The sequence below is a fragment of the Anabrus simplex genome, chromosome 5 (genome assembly GCF_040414725.1).
Source record: "Anabrus simplex isolate iqAnaSimp1 chromosome 5, ASM4041472v1, whole genome shotgun sequence".
NCBI classification, from domain to species: domain Eukaryota; kingdom Metazoa; phylum Arthropoda; class Insecta; order Orthoptera; family Tettigoniidae; genus Anabrus; species Anabrus simplex.
Window position 1 is genome coordinate 29,238,593 of NC_090269.1, and position 20,580 is coordinate 29,259,172.

At 39.9% G+C, this 20,580-nt stretch overlaps 1 protein-coding gene across 2 annotated transcripts in view; it reads left to right on the top strand.

Annotated features, from left to right (window-relative positions):
* The window catches only part of RpL29 (ribosomal protein L29), a 158,722-nt gene extending 139,797 nt beyond the window's left edge, over nucleotides 1-18,925 (top strand). For both annotated transcript variants that reach the window (XM_068228010.1, XM_068228009.1), the window contains exons 3-4: nucleotides 5,722-5,786; nucleotides 18,729-18,925. In XM_068228010.1, coding sequence (XP_068084111.1) covers nucleotides 5,722-5,786; nucleotides 18,729-18,842 — 179 coding nt within the window. In that variant the 3' untranslated portion in view covers nucleotides 18,843-18,925. The remainder of the gene's footprint in view (nucleotides 1-5,721; nucleotides 5,787-18,728) is intronic.
* The last annotated feature ends 1,655 nt before the right edge of the window (nucleotides 18,926-20,580 follow it).

The following is a 20,580-nucleotide window of genomic DNA, read 5'->3' on the forward strand; positions in this document are numbered from 1 at the left end:
TTCTGTTTATCCTAACAGTGCCAACAGCATGTAAACCTACTTCTAGTAGCTTATGAAACAGCTGGGGTGATGAGTACCAGTTATCCAAGTACACTACATGACCTGCGTTCATAATGAGCTGTGCTAAGTCCAATACAACAGATTCACTAACTGGAAGATCAGGGCTCAGGGCCTTGTCATCCCCTGTATAAATCCTAAATGCATAGTAGTAGCCTGTCCCACTCTCGCAAAGTTTGTACATTTTAAACCCAAACCTCGCCTGTTTGGAAGGATTGAATTGAACATAACTCAGACGACCCCGGAACTTGACAAGGCTCTCATCAACAGCTACGCCACGTCCCATGTTGTAAATTCGCATGAATTTGGTTTCTAAATAATTTATGACAGGCCTTATCTTTCGGAGCTTATCAGTTACAACAGTGAAACTGTCATCAGAAAAATGAAGAAACCTGCTTATCAACATAAACCGTTCGTAGCTCATTATGGTGCTATATATAGGAGTTTCAATCACCTTTCTTTTACTCCAGTATGACTTTATTTTCGACTTTTTCATTTGTCCCATAAGAATGTACAAGGCAATGTAGGATTTTATTTCATCCACAGTACATTCTCGCCATGCCAAGTCGGACTGCAATGTCTTTCGATTTGGATCACTCAACAAATGTTTAGCATAGTCATTAGTTTCTACAGTTACCATATAATAGAATTCGTCACCAAGAAACTCGGAAACTACTTGTAAAACTGAAGGATTATTGCCTAGTCTTCTCGATACAACGGCATTCACACCACGAACAGGGAATGTTTTTTATTTTGTTACCATCACGGGTCCATACCCAGTCCACCTGTTGAGCATGGTCATCTGTTTCCACTTCCTCTTCGATTTCCACGTCACTTTGTTCATCAGAACTGTTATTAGCACTACTCACACTACTACTACTATCACTGAAAGAGCTACATTCTTGATCATCACTTTCTAAAAGTGATTGTATGTCAGTAACTTTGAGTTGTTTGCTCGCAGCCATGTTGTTTACATATGAAGCTCAAAGTTGAAAGATAGCCCACTTCAATTTAATATTACCAAGCACACCATCGATATATGTTAGCAAAGAACCTATAACATTGAAGGCGAAGATATTCTGCACACATGCAAATGCGACCTAATCTGCCATCTCTTGAGGGAAAGTAGAATTGCGTAGTAAAGTCAGACAACGGAACAGTTCCGTGGTCCGGCATTCAGTCCACCAAGCCAAAGCACGGAACGGTTCCGTGGCTCGGGCCCAATGAGTTAATTTTGCTATTTTTTTCAAAAAAAATTTTGTTCTTAGTTCAGACGTTAAGACTTTCGTCTACAACCTTTCATAAATTCTATGAAAAAGTTCATAGGACAACCAGTTCCAAAAAAAATATCGTATTTGCGCGAATAATCCCCGCATATTTTTTTTTAAAAATTCGAGGCACGAACTTGGTGTGTGGGTTTTATTTGCGTCAAGGTTGCCAACACGCTCCAGGCTCACCTAGTTTTCGATGCTGAGTGTACTGTTATCCTTTGTGCAACCGTAGATGGAAGAAAACTGTCCCCATATGTCATATTTAAACAGAAAACAATTCAGACTTTTAATTCTAAACTGACTTTACATTTTTTTAATAGTACCATATTTTACAGAGTAATTTAAATTCAAAATTTCTCCACGTTACGATAGAACGCGTCTTCCGGAACTTGCAGGGGTAGCTTTCCGCACTTTCACTCACTTCGGTGTGTTTCACAGTTGAAAATAGAGTAAAATCGTAATTCTTTTGTATTCAGTGTTTTAAGGAAAGCCACAATATCACGTAGCAGGCAGTACGCGGAAAAGCAGAATCCGCAAAAACTGGTGAGGGTTGGCATTTCTGAATTACAAGATGGCTGTTAATTCAAAATCACATAATTGGAAGTCCAATTTCTGTATTACAAAGAGGTTTTACTGTATCGCAAAACTATCATCAGATTTTGCCGGTGTGTCTATTTCAAGTGTTTACATTGCACGAAAAGAATTATCTACCATCGGAGGCTGTCCAGTAAAAACAGACCACGTGTGAGAAGTGTTTTAGGTCCGTATTCACCAACGTCTGTAACTTTTGCTGTTATCTTAGATTTTCAAAACTAGATATGTCACTTCCGTATTCACCACGGAATTTATTATCTCGGTTTACCAAAACTAATTTTTCGTTTCAATCTCAGTTTCAACCGCATTTTTTCATACTGACGTACAGAAAACACTATCGAATTGTAAACAAGTTTTTGATTCCATTCGGGGTTTGTAAATAATTTGCATAAATTATGTCCACTATTGAGCAGAAACGGAGAATAAAAAGTACGTGAAATCAGTCACCAAGTTTAATTACCACAACACATTCCTCCTATAAAAGGAGACCCTGTATCCACCTTCCTTTCAGTTGTTCAGTACACTACACTCCACTTCATTTCTCATCGTAATGGCTGGGCTTTCAGTAGTAGTCGGTAAATACCAGGAACAGCTGCGAAATTCTACATTCATTCCGCATTCATCATGTTCCAGGCTTGTACACGGCAAGCCGGGAATTCCAAACAGGCAATTTTTGCACGTTAAAGACAGATAATGAAGTTTCTACAGGACGCAAAACTAATTAAAGAAACTATTCTAAGCCTGACTTCACCATTTCAAAGAGCAGTTTGACAATCCTATATATCCTCCTGCTTACCTATAAAATTGCCCACAATTCACATTTTGCATACATAATCAGAATACCGCTACTCGAAAACTACGGTAAAGGACTGGACCCATTTTTATCAAGAAGTTCTCAGAAGTTATGAAGAAAAGTTCTGATACATCACTTTGAGACAACAGCAGAGTCAATAGGTGGTTTCAGTACCATTGTCAAGTTGGTTCAGAGTAAATTTATTTGAAGGAACTACTGCAGAAGGCATTTTGTACAGCACAGTTCAATTTGGAGAGGAATCTCTGGTGAACTCAGTGTGCAGAAATAAGTCCCTGTGTTTCTTAATGTTGGTTAATGGCAAGCTCCCTGTTTGCACTGGTACATTGTTGAAAACTGAAGTGTTATATGTAGGGTATGTTATGATAATATTGAGAATTGTCTTCTTACTAAAATCCAGAACTTGGAGTAGTATTGTTTTCTTCGATTTGAGTTTCAAATTTCTGTCAGCCTGAAGTTCAGGCAACTTTTCTTCCTTTCTTCTAAAAGTAGGTGTTCTCTGTCTTAAGTAATAGCAGAAGGATTGAAAACCCTGTCACGTTCATCCATATTTAGGGACATAAATTATTGTTGCATTTTATCTTCCAAAACTGAAAGATGATCTTAAATTAAACTTACATTAACCCCTTAAATAGTTATGACGTCTTTGGACGTTTTCGCGCTGGGCTTCTACAGTGGGTATGACGGCATTAGTCAATCGTAAAATTTATCGCGTGTTTATCTTGAGGGTGAAAGCATGTGGCATTGCCATAGAATCTATCGCATTAGTTGATATGTTTTCCACGAGATCACGCTGTGTTTTGTTTTTTAGAGCTGTCACAGCTTCGTGAAATGTATTTGTTTTACTGCCTTGCAAGAAGTTCTCGCGCAGCCATTTATGTCGTGAAGCATGGCTTCCAAACGTAAAGTAAATCGGCTTGATTGTGTGGGTATTTCGACAGTTTTAGAAGTGGAGAGTAATGATGAAGTATCTTCTTTATATGATGATGATGATGATGAGTGGATTCATACTGATGAAGAGGACAGTGAAAGTGAAGTTGTTCCAGGCGAACCAAGTGACACGAACGACGTTCAAAATGTACCTCAGCCGGCTCACTTCGTTGCGAATGGTGCCCCAAGACCAAGGTTTGCTTTTACAGGTGTAAATAAGATAAATGTAGACTTTAGTGATGTGCACAATGTCGCAGAATACTTAGCGCGTTCATAGATCATGATATTTTCATCTGGATTCAGAACAATGTAAATAATGTTAGTAACCCATTTGGATTCACAACCATGTAAATAATGTTAGTACCGAGCTCGATAGCTGCAGTCGCTTAAGTGCGGCCAGTATCCAGTATTCGGTAGATAGTAGGTTCGAACCCCACTGTCGGCAGCCCTGAAAATGGTTTTCCGTGGTTTCCCATTTCACACCAGGCAAATGCTGGGGCTGTACCTTAATTAAGGCCACGGCCACTTCCTTCCCACTCCTAGCCCTTCCCTGTCCCATCGTCGCCATAAGACCTATCTGTGTCGGTGCGACGTAAAGCAACTAGCAAAAAAAAATAATGTTAGTGTCCTATTCTTGAAGAATAATAATTACTATTGTATTAGATGAAACTAATTTTGTACACATTTATGAAGGAAATATTTAAATATCACAAAATGGGGAAAAAGTACTCAGGGCAGGTTACACACATGGAGAATTTAGTAGCCAGTTAAGGGGTTAATATCAGGAATAGCTATGAGAGGACAGGGCCTCCGTAGCTCAGGCAGCAGCACGCTGGGTCCCGTGATTCAAATCCCAGTCACTTTATGTGCGATTTGTGCTGGACAAAGCAGAGGCAGGACAGGTTTTTCCCCGGGTACTCCCAGTCATCTTTAATTCCAGCAACACACTCCAATATAATTTGATTTCAACTTTCAGTTATTAATCATTGCCCCAGAGGAGTGCGACACGCTTCTGCAGTCGGTACAATTCCTATCCTCGTTACTAGATGGGGGCATCATCAATTCCATTCGTGACCTGGTCGAATGACTGGAAACAGGCTGTGGAATTTTTTCAATACCAATGAGAGGACACATTCCACACTGAAGAGTATGATTGGTTGGAATTGTCACAAAGAACTGTACAGCGATGTCAGAACTCAAACAGCATCTCCAACAACCTGTTTCTTCAATCACAGTACACAAACTTAACATCCGTGGCCAGCTGGCTTTCTCCAAACCAGCAGTGACTGGAAGAGAGAATATGGTTCGATGTTGCCTCCAACGATAGGTCAGGTACGGCAGGCACCTAAAGAAGTTTATGCTTTGGACTGCCTACTTCGTACTATTAAACATGGAGGTGGGTATGTAATGGTGTGGTTACAGTTTCATGATATTCTGTTGATTCTATTCTTACAATCAAAGAATGAATTATGGCCAAGGATTAGGTGACTATTTTAAGAGACCAAGCAAGCTGGACACTTTATGAGGTATAATGGTTCGGCCATTTTCGATTGCTCTCGTAGAGTCTTTGTGGCTTGACATCTTTTTCCCAACAGATGTGAAAGGAAAAAATGAAGAAATTTTTGTTACGTTTGTCAAAAATTATGGTACAGATGTTCCCTACCAAGGATGATGCTGTACAAGGTGACATTGCCCCAATTCACACTACTAGTTCTGTTCAGGTGTGGTTTGATGAACATGCAGCTGAACTTCACAACACCTCCCCTGGGTCTATCCAGTTATTCAACCTGAACATCTATTGCCCGTTTTAAATCAGAGAATTTGCTGCAGATTTCCTCCCCTATCGTTGATAATGAGTGCTACAGTGCATGACAAATGGTACAAAATGCCTCTAGAAACAAATTCACCCATCTGTGACGAATCGCAGCTGGGGCAATGCTATATTAATAATTTTTGTTCAGGTGTTTCCATTAATTTGAAAACCATCTGTATGTATAGCATTGCCTATTTACAATTTGGAATAAATGGAATGATCTGGGTCTTTTTTTTTTTTCCCAGACAGGAAAGCTCATCGCAATGGAATCAAGAGACCCACACGTTACAGGCATGAATCTACACTGGGGGTAAGTTACAATACAGTACTTTAATTCATCAGATTGTTGTGTAATATGGCTGTTTTATTGCTATCTACCAGAAAGTGGTTTTCTTATTAAATGTGTTTGTACATAACACTGCCGTAAGTTCTGTCAGTAGTTTCTATGCATATAACTACTAAATGAAACTACTCAAACCCATTGATATACACATATTCCGAAAAACCCAAAAAATGCTACAGAATGAACATACTCTTATTCGAAACAATCACAGTGTCGGAGACATTGAGGCCACTGATCAATAGCTGCACAAATCTTGTCCAGTGGAATTTTTTGACAGCTGATGCGATTGAATTTTTAAACATCTCAATATTGCGGCGCCGTTTCTGACATGCTATCGCCTCGAGCTTGCCACAGAATAATGCAATGGATTGTGGTCCAGGCTTCCACTGGACCAGTCAGCAGCAGCGATGAACCGTGGGACATTGGTTGCCAACCACTGCTGCGTCATTTTTGCTTTATGTGCAGGAGCGCTATCTTGCTGAAAAATACACAATTTCTCTTCAGACAGCTTTGAATTGATACGTGGTATCACCTTTTCCAACATTGTCTGGTAGACAGCTGCAGACGTCTTTACTCTACCTTCGCAAAAATGCAGCTTCAATGCTCCCCACCAGGAAATTGCCCACCATACCAGAAGCCAGGTGATGTCCGTGCATATACATGATCGTTTTGCTTGTTAAAAGACTCTTCCACAGTGAATATTCATCTGTGAGTATGGTGTCGCGATACTGGCTCTCCCTATACGTCATTAACAAAACTAAAGTTAGTAAGTGCTTGTGTATCTTTTATATGCACCAACATGTAAATCATTCTTCAAAATACGGGACTTAGTTTGTGGAGATATACTCGTTTCATGAGACAAAATTGTTCACGCAAAGGATTGCATCAGATCCTTGCACGAACAGCATTCACAATTTCTTTTCTGAGTACACACCTAGGACGGCCTGATCTGACATGATTAACAGTTGCATCCATTTGTTTAAACCGCGCTATTGTCCGAAACACAAATAGTTCCTTGATACCGAGAGGTTTCAGTGTAGGAAAAGTTTATCTCGCTTTCTGCAATGAAATAATGCCAACACAGCGATACATTTCTCATACACTCCCCACTCCATCTTTCACTGCAAGCTGGTTACTGGCGGAGTCGGAAGGTGACCTGAACAACCATATACAGCATTGCCGCGTTTCTTCATTCACAATTACCATACGACGGCGTGTTTAGATTTTACTGACACAACTTATGGCAGTTCTGTGTATATAAGTAAGCATTGTTGTTATAGCCTACCTTTTCATTGTTACTTTGACTATTTCAGATTGCAAGATGTGAATAATCCTTATACAGTTCAACCTTGATCATTTTCTGAGGGGGTGGGCTGAGTAGATACTAGAAAGTTACTTGAGAGGAAGTACTTCCCATCCACCAATGCAGTGTGTTGAGCCTCACTGTCAAATGTACCAGTATTGTAAGAAATGAATGGGACACGCACATCCCGAAGGAAAACAGTTTAGAAGATGTTGCTTAAATTGACGCATATTCTGGAACGCGTGATTCTCAAAATACCATACACTCCCTGCCATATTTAAACCACAGTGTTGTAGAATGTGGATATTGCTTCTGTGATACCATTACGTGTAGGACAGCATGGTCCAACTGTTCCCTTGGTAAGGGATTCCTTTCTGTTAATTTTCATAATGATGCAGAACAAGACCAAAAATTGAACAGAAATTTCACACAAAACATTGATACATAATACAAGGCAGTGATCCTAAAAATTAAAAGGTTAGGAAAAACATTCATTTACAAATCAAAATATAAATTTTGAAAGCAGGCAGGGATGTTCAAATTTTACCATTGCATGTAGCTCTCACCCTACACTGATAACTTATACAAATGGTGTGTCAGTAAATAATTCCACAGCTGTGACACTTTTTCCTGTCTTCACCAGAGAGGCAATATCCTTTTATAGTTTGTACTTTCTTTGGTGGAAGCCCTCGAATTATTATATATTTATTTTAGACATCCCCCTTGTTTCCATTCAAAGTGCCAGGCTGAGTGGCTCAGACGGTTGAGGCGCTGGCCTTTTGACCCCAACTTGGCAGGTTCAATCCTGACTCAGTCCAGTTGTATTTGAAGGTGCTCAAATACGTCGGCCTCATGTCAGTACACTTACTGGCACGTAAAAGAACTCCTGTGGGAATAAATTCCGGCACCTCAGCGTCTCCGAAAGCCGTAAAAGTAGTTAGTGGGACGTAAAGCAAATGACATTAATTATTATCCATTCAAAATGAACGAGGAGGGCCCGCTGTAAGGACACCATGACCTTAACATCGGTGTAGGTGTGTGCATGGTTGTTGATCTCGAGGGAGCCAGACAAACAAGGTGTCCCCCAAGTTGCCTGAGAGGTTCTCTGCTTTTTCTTCATGACTATTTCTTCCTTTACTATCCCAGCTTCCTTACATTTAATTTCTCTTGTTGTCTAGTCAGTCTCTCTACCTCGAGTAGTGTGTTTGTTCTGTAAGTTTATGTGGAGGTTTCATCCTCCCCCAGTCACAAATTTTGGATCATGGCGAGGCGTTATGTGGCTACTGCGTGAATGGTCACTAGTGGTCCACCTCGAGGTAACATGTGCACTGTGGAGCCTGCAGTCTTGCCTCAGCTTGCATAGCCCTCCCTAGCTACTCATGGTACAAAAACAGAACCCTCAAAAACAAAATATTTGAAGGGTGACACCCTCAGAACAGCATCTAAGGTTGGGAAGAAACAAAAATGATACACTCCAGGGGCATTAGATAAAGAATGTGACAAACGGCTGTCTCGGATTTCTAGTTGCTGCCAGAACAGAGTAGACGGTGAAGATGTTCGGGGATGTGGCGGTTAAAATCGAGAAGCTCGAACCACTGCACTCCTGCAAAGGAGTTATTTTCCACAGGAATTTGGTAAAGGCTTCTTGATACAGGTGCTTTGATCTTGACCTTTTACGCTCTGTCACTGCTGGTACGCATCGGTTGCAATGTACCATTTTAATTGTTCACCCATAGATTACCACTTCCAGTAAGATGTTATATCTAATTGCCAGAAATTTGGCCGCACCTCATTGCGTTAAGCATGCTGATGTCGAAGTGTACACCACCACCTGTGTGAGTCATCTGCGCAGGCATGCAGTTCTGTCTTCTTTGTTGAAAAGTTCAACAGAAATAGCAAAATCTTCAATTATCCATCAGGAGACCATTGCCATGAAGAGTATGACGGTCCCAAAAAGATATCTGTACCTCCAAGAACACCAGTAAGTGCATTATTGCCATCGTCCAGGAAGGGCTCCTCCCAGGCATATTTGGCTGGGAAGTCCTTCCCCATCTAGGGCTTCTGGCCTTTCTAGCAACGCTCAGAATAATGAGGCAAACACGGACCCCATAACCCCAAAGAAGATTGACTAATAATCAGCCAGCTCTCCTCCTAAGAGTCTGCAAACAGTGGCCAAGAGGGAGAAGCTTCGATGCCCTTTGTTTAATTTTTATCTGAGAAACCTAGTTCTCTCAGGAATTGCCTCCACCCACCATTCCTGATCAGAGAGTTCACCATTTTGCGGAGCCATGTCACCCTCGTGTGAGGAGAATGTGGAGATTGAACCACTCATTATTGTTAGTGGTGATGTTGAAAATGGGGGGAAAATGGTTTGTTTGTTTTATTTTTTTAAATGCTGAGTCCAAACGGACTTATAGTTTTAAAGGAGAGAATTGCCAGCCAGGAAATGTACTGTGTTGCTGTGCAGTGCACACGGAAGCGAGAGACTTCCTTCCCCCGTCATATGAAAGTTCGAAAAGCCACGATGTTTTAAGGGAGTCTGGCACTTTCCATGCCAGTGCAAGGAATTTAAAAATGCAAACAGTACAGTAATCCAAAAGATAACACATTTGCACAGGGGAGCCAGCATAATTTTTCGTCTTTGATCGTGTATTTCTTCCTTTTGTTGCGTAAGGTTATGTTTGTATTGCTTCATATAAGTGCATTATTTGAATACTGTAAATGCACCTTGTTGGATACATTTTGGAAATAGGTTTTTATTTTTTTTCATGGCATTTGAGAGCTTTAAACTGTGAATCAAGGTTAATTGCATGCAGTAAGGGGTCTTAGAATATATTGTAACGCCGCAAGGGTTGGCATTTCCGAAGTACATTTTGGCGGTTAATTCAAAATCGCGTAATTCGAAGTCCGGTATTTGCATCCCAACGACTTTGAATTAACAAGGTTTTACTGTAGTTATAATTGTCGCCTAGCTGAGTTGCAATAACTGATATCTGCCTGTGCAGCCACCATAGTCTGTCTGCAGGAATAGTTTTTATTCCAAGGACCAAGTAGCTATGGATGTTGGGAGTTTGTACTTACATCTTCAGTGTCGAAGTGCTACTGGCAATTGCAGTATGCATTCCGTTGTCGATAATGACAACGTTGTGCTGCAACATGGCCTTACCACCAGGCTGTGATCTTCATATACATGAGCTGCAAGATCTTGTCTCTCAGTTACTGTCTCCTTTCTTCTCTTACCAGGAAACATTAACACCCGTAACTTGTTCTGGACCAAGTGAGTTGGCGATGCAGTTATGGATGTGTAGTTGTGAGCTTGTATTCAAGATATAGTGGGATCAAACCCCACTATCCGCAGCCCTGAGAAGACGGATTTTGTGGTTCCCTATTTTCACTCCAAGCAAATGCTGGGGCCACCTTAGTTAAGGCCACGGCTGCTTCCTTCCCAGTTCTAGCAATTTTCCCATCCTTGTGTCGCCGAAAACCTTCAGCGTATTAATGCAACTTGAAACCACTAACGAAAAAATCACGTTCTGGAGCTCTCCTTCCTGTGCTAGCTTGATCTTTTTGTGCTCAACACAAGGGAACGTAGTCATTTCATTAGTGCACATGGCACATTCTCCCACGTGGATGTAGTCTTTTGCAGTAGTTTAAAATTTTAAGACACCTTGGACTACACTCCAAATTAATAATCATGATAAAATTGACTCTAACACCAAATCAGAAGTGAACTTTAGGGGTGAAACATCAGTCATTTGAAATTAAAACTGGACTACGTCAGGGAGATGGGCTTTCACCACTATTATTTAATTGTGCACTAAAAATGGTTTAGGAAATGTCCTCCAAAAACAAAGATTGGCTGAAAAATCAAAACAAATTGTCTGCGTTTTGTCTACTAGCAGTAGACATAAAAACCCAGATATGAGAACTTCAAAACAATGCAAATAAAATTAGCCTCAAAATATCATTTGAAAAAAACAGAAATTATGCCCAAAAAACGAATGCATCTAAGAGAAGTTACCATATATGGTATCATCATTATAGACTGTTATGCCTTTCAGCATTCAGTCTGCAAGCCTCAGTGAATTTACTAAACGTTGCCACAATCCTCGATTTGCAACTAGTGTTGTGGCCTCATTTAGTTCTATACCTCTTATCTTTAAATCGTTAGAAACTGAGTCTAACCATCGTCATCTTGGTCTACCTCTACTTTTCTTACCCTCCATAACAGATTCAATTATTCTCCTAGGTAACCTATCCTCCTCCATTTGCCTCACATGACCACACCACCAAAGCCGGTTTATGCGTACAGCTTCATCGAGTTCATTCCTAAATTAGCCTTTATATCCTCATTCCGAGTACCCTCCTGCCATTGTTCCCACATGTTTGTACCAGCAATCATTCTTGCTACTTTCATGTCTGTTACTTCTAACTAATGAATAACATATATCCTGAGTCCACCCAGCTTTCACTCCCATAAAGCAAAGTTGGTCTGAAAACAGACCGATGTAAAGATAGTTTCGTCTGGGAGCTGACTTCCTTCTTACAGAATACTGCTAATCGCAACTGCGAACTCACTGCATTAGCTTTACTACACTTTGATTCAATCTCACTATATTACCATCCTGGGAAACACACAACCTAAATACTTGAAATTATCGACCTGTTCTAGCTTTGTATCGCCAACCTGACATTCAATTCTGTTTAATTTCTTACCTACTGATATCAATTTAGTCTTCGAGGGGCAAATTTTCATACCATACTCATTGCACCTTTTTTCAAGTTCCAAGATACTAGGCTGCAGGCTTTCGGCACAATCTGCCATTAAGACAAAGTCGTCAGCATAGGTCAGACTGCTTACTACATTTCCAACTAACTGAATCCCTCCCTGCCATTTTATACCTTTCAGCAGACGATCCATGTAAACTACGAACAGCAAAGGTGAAAGATTACAGCCTTGTCTAACCCCTGTAAGTACCCTGAACCAAGAACTCATTCTACCATCAATTCTCACTGAAGCCCAATTGTCAACATAAATGCCTTTGATTGATTTTAATAATCTACCTTTAATTCCATGGTCCCCCAGTATAGCGAACATCTTCTCCCTCGGTACCCTGTCGTATGCTTTCTCTAGATCTTCGAAACGTAAACACAACTGCCTATTCCTCTCGTAGCATTTTTCAATTACCTGGTGCATACTGAAAATCTAATCCTGACAGCCTCTCTGTGGTCTGAATCCACACTGGTTTTCATCCAACTTCCTCTCAACGACTGATCACACCCTCCTAGGCATTCCCTTGCTGTTTCTACTACAGCATCCCTGTATGCCACCCATTCAATTTCTATATCCTGAACCTGCTTGCTGTCTAATGTTCGAAACTTCTCACTAATCATATGCATGTACTTCTGTCTAATTTCCTCGTCCTGGAGATTTTCTACCCTTATTCGTTTGCAGACAATTTCATTTTCTATACCCTAGGGCTAGAGATATTTTGTTCACTACAGATCAGATAGTGGTCCGTTTCATCGAAAAATCCCCGGAAAACTACATTCCTAACAGATTTCCTGAATTCAAAGTCTGTTAAGATATAGTCTATTATGGATCTGGTACCCCTAGCCTCCCATGTGTAGCGGTGAATAGCCTTATGCTTGAAGAATGTATTCGTAACTGCTAAACACATACTAGCACAGAAGTCCAGCAAACGCTTCCCATTCCCATTAACTTCCATATCTTCCCCACATTTACCAATCACCCTTTCGTATCCTTCAGTTCTATTCCCAACTCGCATTGAAATTGCCCATAAGTACTATTCTATCCTTGCTGTTGACCCTGTCCACGATGTCACTCAATGCTTCATAAAACTTGTCAACTTTATCCTCATCTGCACCCTCACATGGTGAATACACGGAGACAGTTCTAGTCCTAATTCCTCCGACTGACAATTCTACCGACATCATTCGCTCATTTACGTGCCTAACAGAAACTATGTTGCGTGCAATGGTATTCCTGATAAACAGCCCTACCCCAGACTCTTGCCCTTCCCTTTCTAACACCCGTCAAATACACTTTATAATCTTGTATCTCTTCCTCGTCGTTATCTGCCGTTACCCAAATATCACTTACTCTTTGCTGACTCAGCCAGTTCTACTTTCTTTCTTCCATAAGCCCCATTAATATTGATAGCTCCCCATCAAATTCCATTTTGTTCGCCAAGTTGTTTCCAAGGAGTCCCTCGCCTGTCAAATGGGAGTGGGACTCCGTTACTCCCATAGGGCCAAGGCTTGCTTAAAATGTTCTGAGCTCGGTAAATTCATGAAGCAGGATGCTACCGTACTTACACATAGTCCAAGTGAGGATCTCTCCTCTAACGGGTTATGGACCACCGGTGGATTGTATAGTCCTAGCCGCCTGAGCACAAGGAGGGCCATGACTCAGAATATGGCTGAGATGTCCACTCCCATTCCATAGCAACTGGTATCACGACTGTCAGGACCACTTACTAGGACACTCAGCCATTGCCCATGGTTCACGAACTAGGACGTGACTACAGTAACCCATGCCATGAACCATCCATAAATGGTAATAAAATCAAAATAGTAACTCAATTTAAATATCTTGGAGAAGTAATAACCCATAACCTAAATGAAAAATTTCAATCCAAACAAGAACAAATAATCAGCTAAAGCCCAAAAATTAACATTGGGTATCTACGAAAAGAAATGTCTATCATTAAATACAAAAATAAAACACTACAACACAGTTATAAAACCAGAAGATACGTATGCAGCAGAAATACTTTTTCACCTGAATAAACAATCAAAGACTGGCAGACTTCAGAAAATTGAACGGAGAATTGGAAGAACTGCATCAACAAAAAATACCAGATAGACAGTGGCAGATAATACCTAACAAAGTCGTGTACAAAGAGCTAGAACCCATTACTGATACTATGCGTAAGAGACAGATTCTTTGGACATATCATGAGGATGCAGGATTAGAGACTTCTGAAACAACTAGCACAACACAATCTCGTCTCAAAAAATACCACAGCAGGATGTAAATGGATCAGAAAAGTAAGAGAGGATCTGAAAGAAATAGGCCTTACAACAGAAGATACCACAAGTAAGATAAAATTGAATGCAAAACTCAAAAATACATACCTCCGTTTTACCCTTACACGAAACAACCCAACAACACATATTTTCAACTGAGTAAAGGGCACGAAGATCGGAGCGTCTGAAGAAGTACTGGGAGGATCGCAAATCCCGAACAATCCCTTCTAAGAGATCTGTACGATGGACTGACTAAAGTGATCCTATGCAGTAATAAAAGAAGTGGCAGGTGAATGGTGACCTCTGCGATAGTGACCTTTTTCCCATAATTCTCGTGTTCTTAAATCAAAGGTGGTCCAGAATGTTAATGTGTTTTTTACTTCATGAGGTAAATTGGTCAGAGTTCTCAAAACTCTCGATTATGGCCGATGAGGTGCTGGAATCTGTTGACGACCATGTTTCTTCCATTACAATGGGAATTCTGTTTGCTGAGGGGAAATAAAACCTTCCTCCTTCAGTATCCCTTGCCAGAAGCAAATCCCATGTTTGACCAATAAAATTGAAGCAGCTATACATTATCATCGGTGGGCTTTTAGGAATTAGTGTTGTAATCTTGCGATGACTCTTTAACCCTTTCCCACAGACTATCATTGACTCACTGTGGCGAAACCTAGAGTAATAATTTGCTTGCCAGGTATAGTTTCGGAGTACCTTCACTAAATTATTTATTCTGTGAAGACCACTTAAGATATCGGTTTCAAGTTTTGTAACAATGGAAAATACACTATAGGTATTCTAAAATGATACAAGATCACCTAATTACGTGCAGGACACCCCCCCCCCCCCCCCCCCCGTTTGGAATGATACATCAAGAAGCATATCCAATATGGTGCATGATGTTAAATTGCTTGTTCTTAAAGTCATTCTGAATTACTCGATATGATGGGGCTCTTATTTTCTTGGTAATATAGAGAACGCAGGAATTAACCCTGAATCCCCCAATTCAGTTTCATTTTTGGGATTCGTGGGATGAAGATATTTAGATAGCAAATCATACTTCTCCCGGACATACAAATTATAAACTATTTTTCACTGAATGGGATTGGAAGATAAATTGACATTAGTTGTAATATTATGTAATTAATGTAGAGGCCCATGGTCAGAAACAGAATTGACTGGAGAATTAAAACTATAATTATTTTTTGTCCAGGTAGGCCTAATAGTTTATGAAATCATTTAAGAGAAGGCTAGGAAAACAACAGATAAGGAATCTGTCACCTGGGCGACTGCACTGAATGCAGATCAGTAGTGATTGAAGGGAGTTGTTTAAGATCATTTCCTGTCCTGTGCCATATTTCGATTTCCCTCAGATTCATCTCCTGCCCCTACTGCTTCCCATGCTATTTTTATTATACCTAAAATTTCAAGCTCCCCACCATTGCATTCGTCAACATATTAATCCAATTTGTAACAAATATCCTCTGCACTCAACTGGTTATGTGCAGCCATGTTGCTGCAATGTGTTTACACGTACTTCGTTATCACAAGTGTGTACAAAACCCTGCCATATCGTCGGGAGTATGGTGATATACCGTATTTACTCTTGTATTAGGACGGACCCCCCCTCCCAACGTAATTCATCAGAGAAGGACGATTCTGCTTCGAAGTGGGTACAAGCCTTATGCAGCTCCGATGACGTCGCATAAATAGGTGAATAGTTTCGTGTCCGATCCGTGCATTGCAAGCACACATCATTCATGTATATATGTCTCTCTTTTGTGTTTAAGAATGTCTGCCAGCATAATGGTTAACACAAATACTGTAGCTGCTGTTCTCTGGAGCCTGAGTTAGATTCCCAGTACTGTACTGCCAGAGATTTACGAATGGCAGGAAGATTGATTTGATGATAAAAATGGTACTTGCAACTCCCTTCCAAAAAAAGAGCTGCATCCCTTCGGGATAAGGAAATTCATTTACTTTAGTTAAGAAATACAGTAGAACGTCGATAATTCGAAATCGGTTAATTCAAAATCCCGCCCAATTCACAGAAGCTCTCGGTCCCGGAATCATGAGATACAGTTTTATATGTTATTTAAATTGTTTAATTCGAAGTACAATGTCGGCCCCATTACTGAAATTTAGACTTTTAATTCAAAACTGCCTTTACATTTTAAAACAATAGTATGTTGCAGAGTAATTTCAACTCGAAATTTATCCGCGTCATAATAGAACGCATGTTCCGGAACGTGGAGGGGTACCGTAGCTTTCCGCATTTACACTCACTTCGGTGGGTCTACAGTGCGCTTCGTGATTGCTAAGTTGAATGAATTCTTCTGTATTCAACCTTTTAAGGAACGCCGTAATATCACGCAACAGGCGGAAAAACAGAATCCGCGAACACTGGCGATGCCGAGTTGACGAAAAAGCGTGGCTAATATAATTAATTCGTAGGCGCTGAACAATGCTGTCATTGCCGATGAAACTGCACTGCTGTATTTTAATGCTAGCCCAAATGGTCTTATGGTTTTAAAGGAGAAAGTGGCAACCGGGCAATCGTACAAGGGTGGGGGTCAGTGTAGTGTGTTGCAATGCACATGGAAGCGAGAAACTTTATCTCCTTGTCATATGAAAGTTCGATAAGCCACAATGTTTTAAGGGCGTCGGGCACTTTCCATGCCAGTACAAAGCATCTAAAAATGCAAACAGTACAGAAATCCAAAAAATAATGCATTTGCACAGGGGAACCAGTATAATTTATCCTCGTCTTTGAATCGTGCATTTATTTTCTTTCTTTCGTTGCGTGAGGTTATGTTTGCCAGTGGGATATCCAATTGCATTATTTGAATACTGTAAATGCACCTTCTTGCATACATTTTGGAAATAGTTCTTTTTTCATTGCATTTGAAAGGTATAAACCGTGAATCAAGGTTAACTGCATGCAGTAACGGGCCTTAGAATATTTTGTAACACGGCAAGGGTTGGTACTTCTGAATTGCCAATTGGCGGTTAATTCGAAATCACGTAATTCAAAGTCCGATTTTTTAGTCCCAACGACTTCGAATGAACGAGGCTTTACTGTATTTACGCTTGCTAGGCCTATTCATATAGGCAAGCGAGATCGTTGATAAAGCCATCGCTTGATATTTCGTAACTCAGGCCAATATAGGGTTTTTTGGGAGAGAAGTAGAATGTGATAAAAAGAATCCAATCATAATCGTCGTACTTGCCAACGTCCATAACAAATAATAATTTTTTGTGTCCCCAGACGCCAAATAAAACATACTAGGGTGTGTGTTGAATAAAAAGTGGGAGACAACGAACGTACGAAATTAAACATGATCGTAAAACACATTACCACCACATCTGTAGATATCCATAAATGCGGCAAACTCTCCTGTTATTTTTTCTCCCCATCGTGAAACTTTTGGCACTATCCACGCAATGTCGTATCTCACCTAAACAATGCGGTCTCCCTTACCTCGTTTACAGCTGTTTAGGTAAATCCTGGTGTGTTAAATGTAGAGAACAACTATGAAATATATTTATTAAGGATCTGGCTTTCAACAGCCACAGTTATCAAGAGAATGCTTCCACTCACTATGTAAAACATTCAGAAATACAACTCGTAACATACGCTAGTTATCAGCTGGTGTTTTGACACGCTTTCAGCAACACGGCTTTATACAGGAGTGGCTTCTGCTACACTTACACCAGCTAGGAATATCAGAAAACATCTCCAGAAACCATTTGGGAATAGCTTCACACAGTTTGGACACTATAGTCAGGAACAAAACTATTTTTAAAAGGTTCAGAAAGACGGGACCTCGAATGCTCTTGATCTCGATTGCAGTGCGTGGCTGACAAGATGGCAGTGAAGATGACGTCACTTGGAGTGACGACACGCCGGTAGCAGGGAAGTTAGCGGCGCAATACAGTTAAAATGAAAGCGGTGATCAGGTACCGCATGCCCTTCCTGATCTCAACCTCATCGTAGGAATTAATGAGATGAAACTAATGACGTGATATGAGCGACTAAAACTGATACTTTTTTGGCTGTAAAAAAGGGAGAGGGATGTAATACTCAAGTAAATACGGTAGTTACAAATCCTTTCGTCGTTGCAGATCACAATTCATTTTGCAGATAGGTCCAACTGTGGGAAATATGGCCCTGCATTTCTATGAAGCTCACGTCTCTTTTGCCTCCAATGCATTGGTAATTAATTATGTTTCCCATGTAAGTGTCCCATTTTAGATGTCTTTTTATGTGGACCCTTGAGTACTTGCACGACTCCCATCTAAGACATTGCTGAATGCCTTTTGTTTTTATTTGCTCTGTATTTTTCTGAAACTGCATTTACACAATTTATTTTAATTTTATTGTCAAGTGCGCGCTTACACAGTACATTCAGATAGGCTGTCATCATATTTTTATGTAAATTGTACAATCACTTTGGATTTAATTTGGCAGATCATTCATTGCCATCATGATGTCTTAGCATTTTCTGATGACTGTACCTTACCTTATAAACAGTAGCCTTCTCTTGTTTTTACAGATGGATGCCAAATTTCTGAAGAACCAGAGATTTGCCAAGAAACATAATCTAAAACCAAAGCAACAGTTGAAAAGGGCAGAAGAAAGACGAGCACGAAGAGAATCCAAGAAATAATCCTGTTGAAATAAATGACCCCAAATAAAACTGTGTAATTACGTTTTGTATCATGGTTCATTAAAACTTCTGTCTTTAACAAATCCATCTTTTGTAATTTAATAGCACTTGCTCGATTTTTTCCTCTCTCTGGAAATTCCATCATTTGTTTAGCACTACTTTGCAAAGTCGACTTTGGAGAAAGTCTAGATTTTATGGACTGTATTTGAGGTTGGCATGATGTCTGTAATAATAATAATAATAGAAAACAAGAGAAGCACTTTTAGTTATTTCTGACCAGGTCTAGCGAACTTATTTTAATCATCCATTACTACAATTTTGTTAATTCAACACATCACCATAAATTTACATTTCAATTCTTCTATGACTGCTTATCCAATTTTAAGTGTATAGATGTATAACCTTAAGAACTTGTAAGTTAACTTTAAATCAGGTGCCCGATTTAATCTTGACGAGATACAATGTTGATGATGCCTACAAAGAGAGGCGAAACATGTCCCATTTCATCTAATATAATAAGGATTAAATCCTAAAATTTCTTAGAACTTATTGAATAGGTGGATGAACAATAAACAACTAATTATTTTAGTAAGTATAATAACTTTCAATACGGATCTACAATGATATTAATCACTTGCAGGCCTAGCATATCGTAATTTTTTGGGAAGTGACAGAGGTATGAGCGATTCTAGTAATACCGTTCCTTATGCAGCCAGTCCCTGTTATGAACGGTGTGAAAATATCGCTCATAGGGTCGGTTGATGCATGCATTTCAGTGGGTTTGGCAGACTGAGACCGGCTCAGTGAGGAAAACAATGGAAAACTACCTCACTCGGTGACACCTAGGCTAACTATGACAGCTGTTGGTAGAGCTATAGAGGATCAAACCAGCCTTTGAGCTGTGAATACCCAACATACACAGACAGAGATTTTCAGCTTGTGAAAACTTGAAAAACTGAGGCCTTTCCCTGACAATCAGTACAGACACCCTCCAAATTATTCTGGTGACAGTCGACTGGCTTACACTTCATAAGACGGCAGAAACTAGTTGAAAAAAGTACACATTCCAAAATCTTTACTTTTCAGAAGAAAGGAAATGTTTGATCAAAAAAAAGTTACTATCAGGCATTTGTACATCATATATCTGCACATTCAACTATGTATAAAGTATGAAAGTCATTATGTACATTATTCAAGCTATACCATTTTTTTATGTCAAGGAATATGTCCCTTTTTACACTCAAATTGGCGAAAAATCTTTGTAGAGGCAGATGATGTACAATACACTCATAATTTCAAAAGTCTACTAAGCCATAACACATTACAAAACAGTAAGCCCACCATCATTTTTTTATAGGTTTTCATTGTCCTGGTCATCAGCTCATGCCACTGGCCAAGTGTGGCGCTCCTCATAGAGATGTATATCATTGCTGCTGGGACATAACCTCCTGTGTCAAATATTTTAGCTTAGAACTTTGGCTGGTAAGGTTCTGTCATCTAAGGTGCAATATTGTGTGAATATTGTCAAGGCATTCTCGATCTTCATAATGTATGTGCTGCGGGTCAGTATATCTCCAAAAATATTATCATATAGGAGGTTTTGTCCTGGCAACAACAATATACTGGTCTGGGGATCAGTTTTAATTACTGCGTTGATGGAGTGAAAGTTCCTCTTGGGAATCATTGTAACTACCTGGGTGTTAATACACAGTTCAAAAAATTTAGGGGAATATGTTTT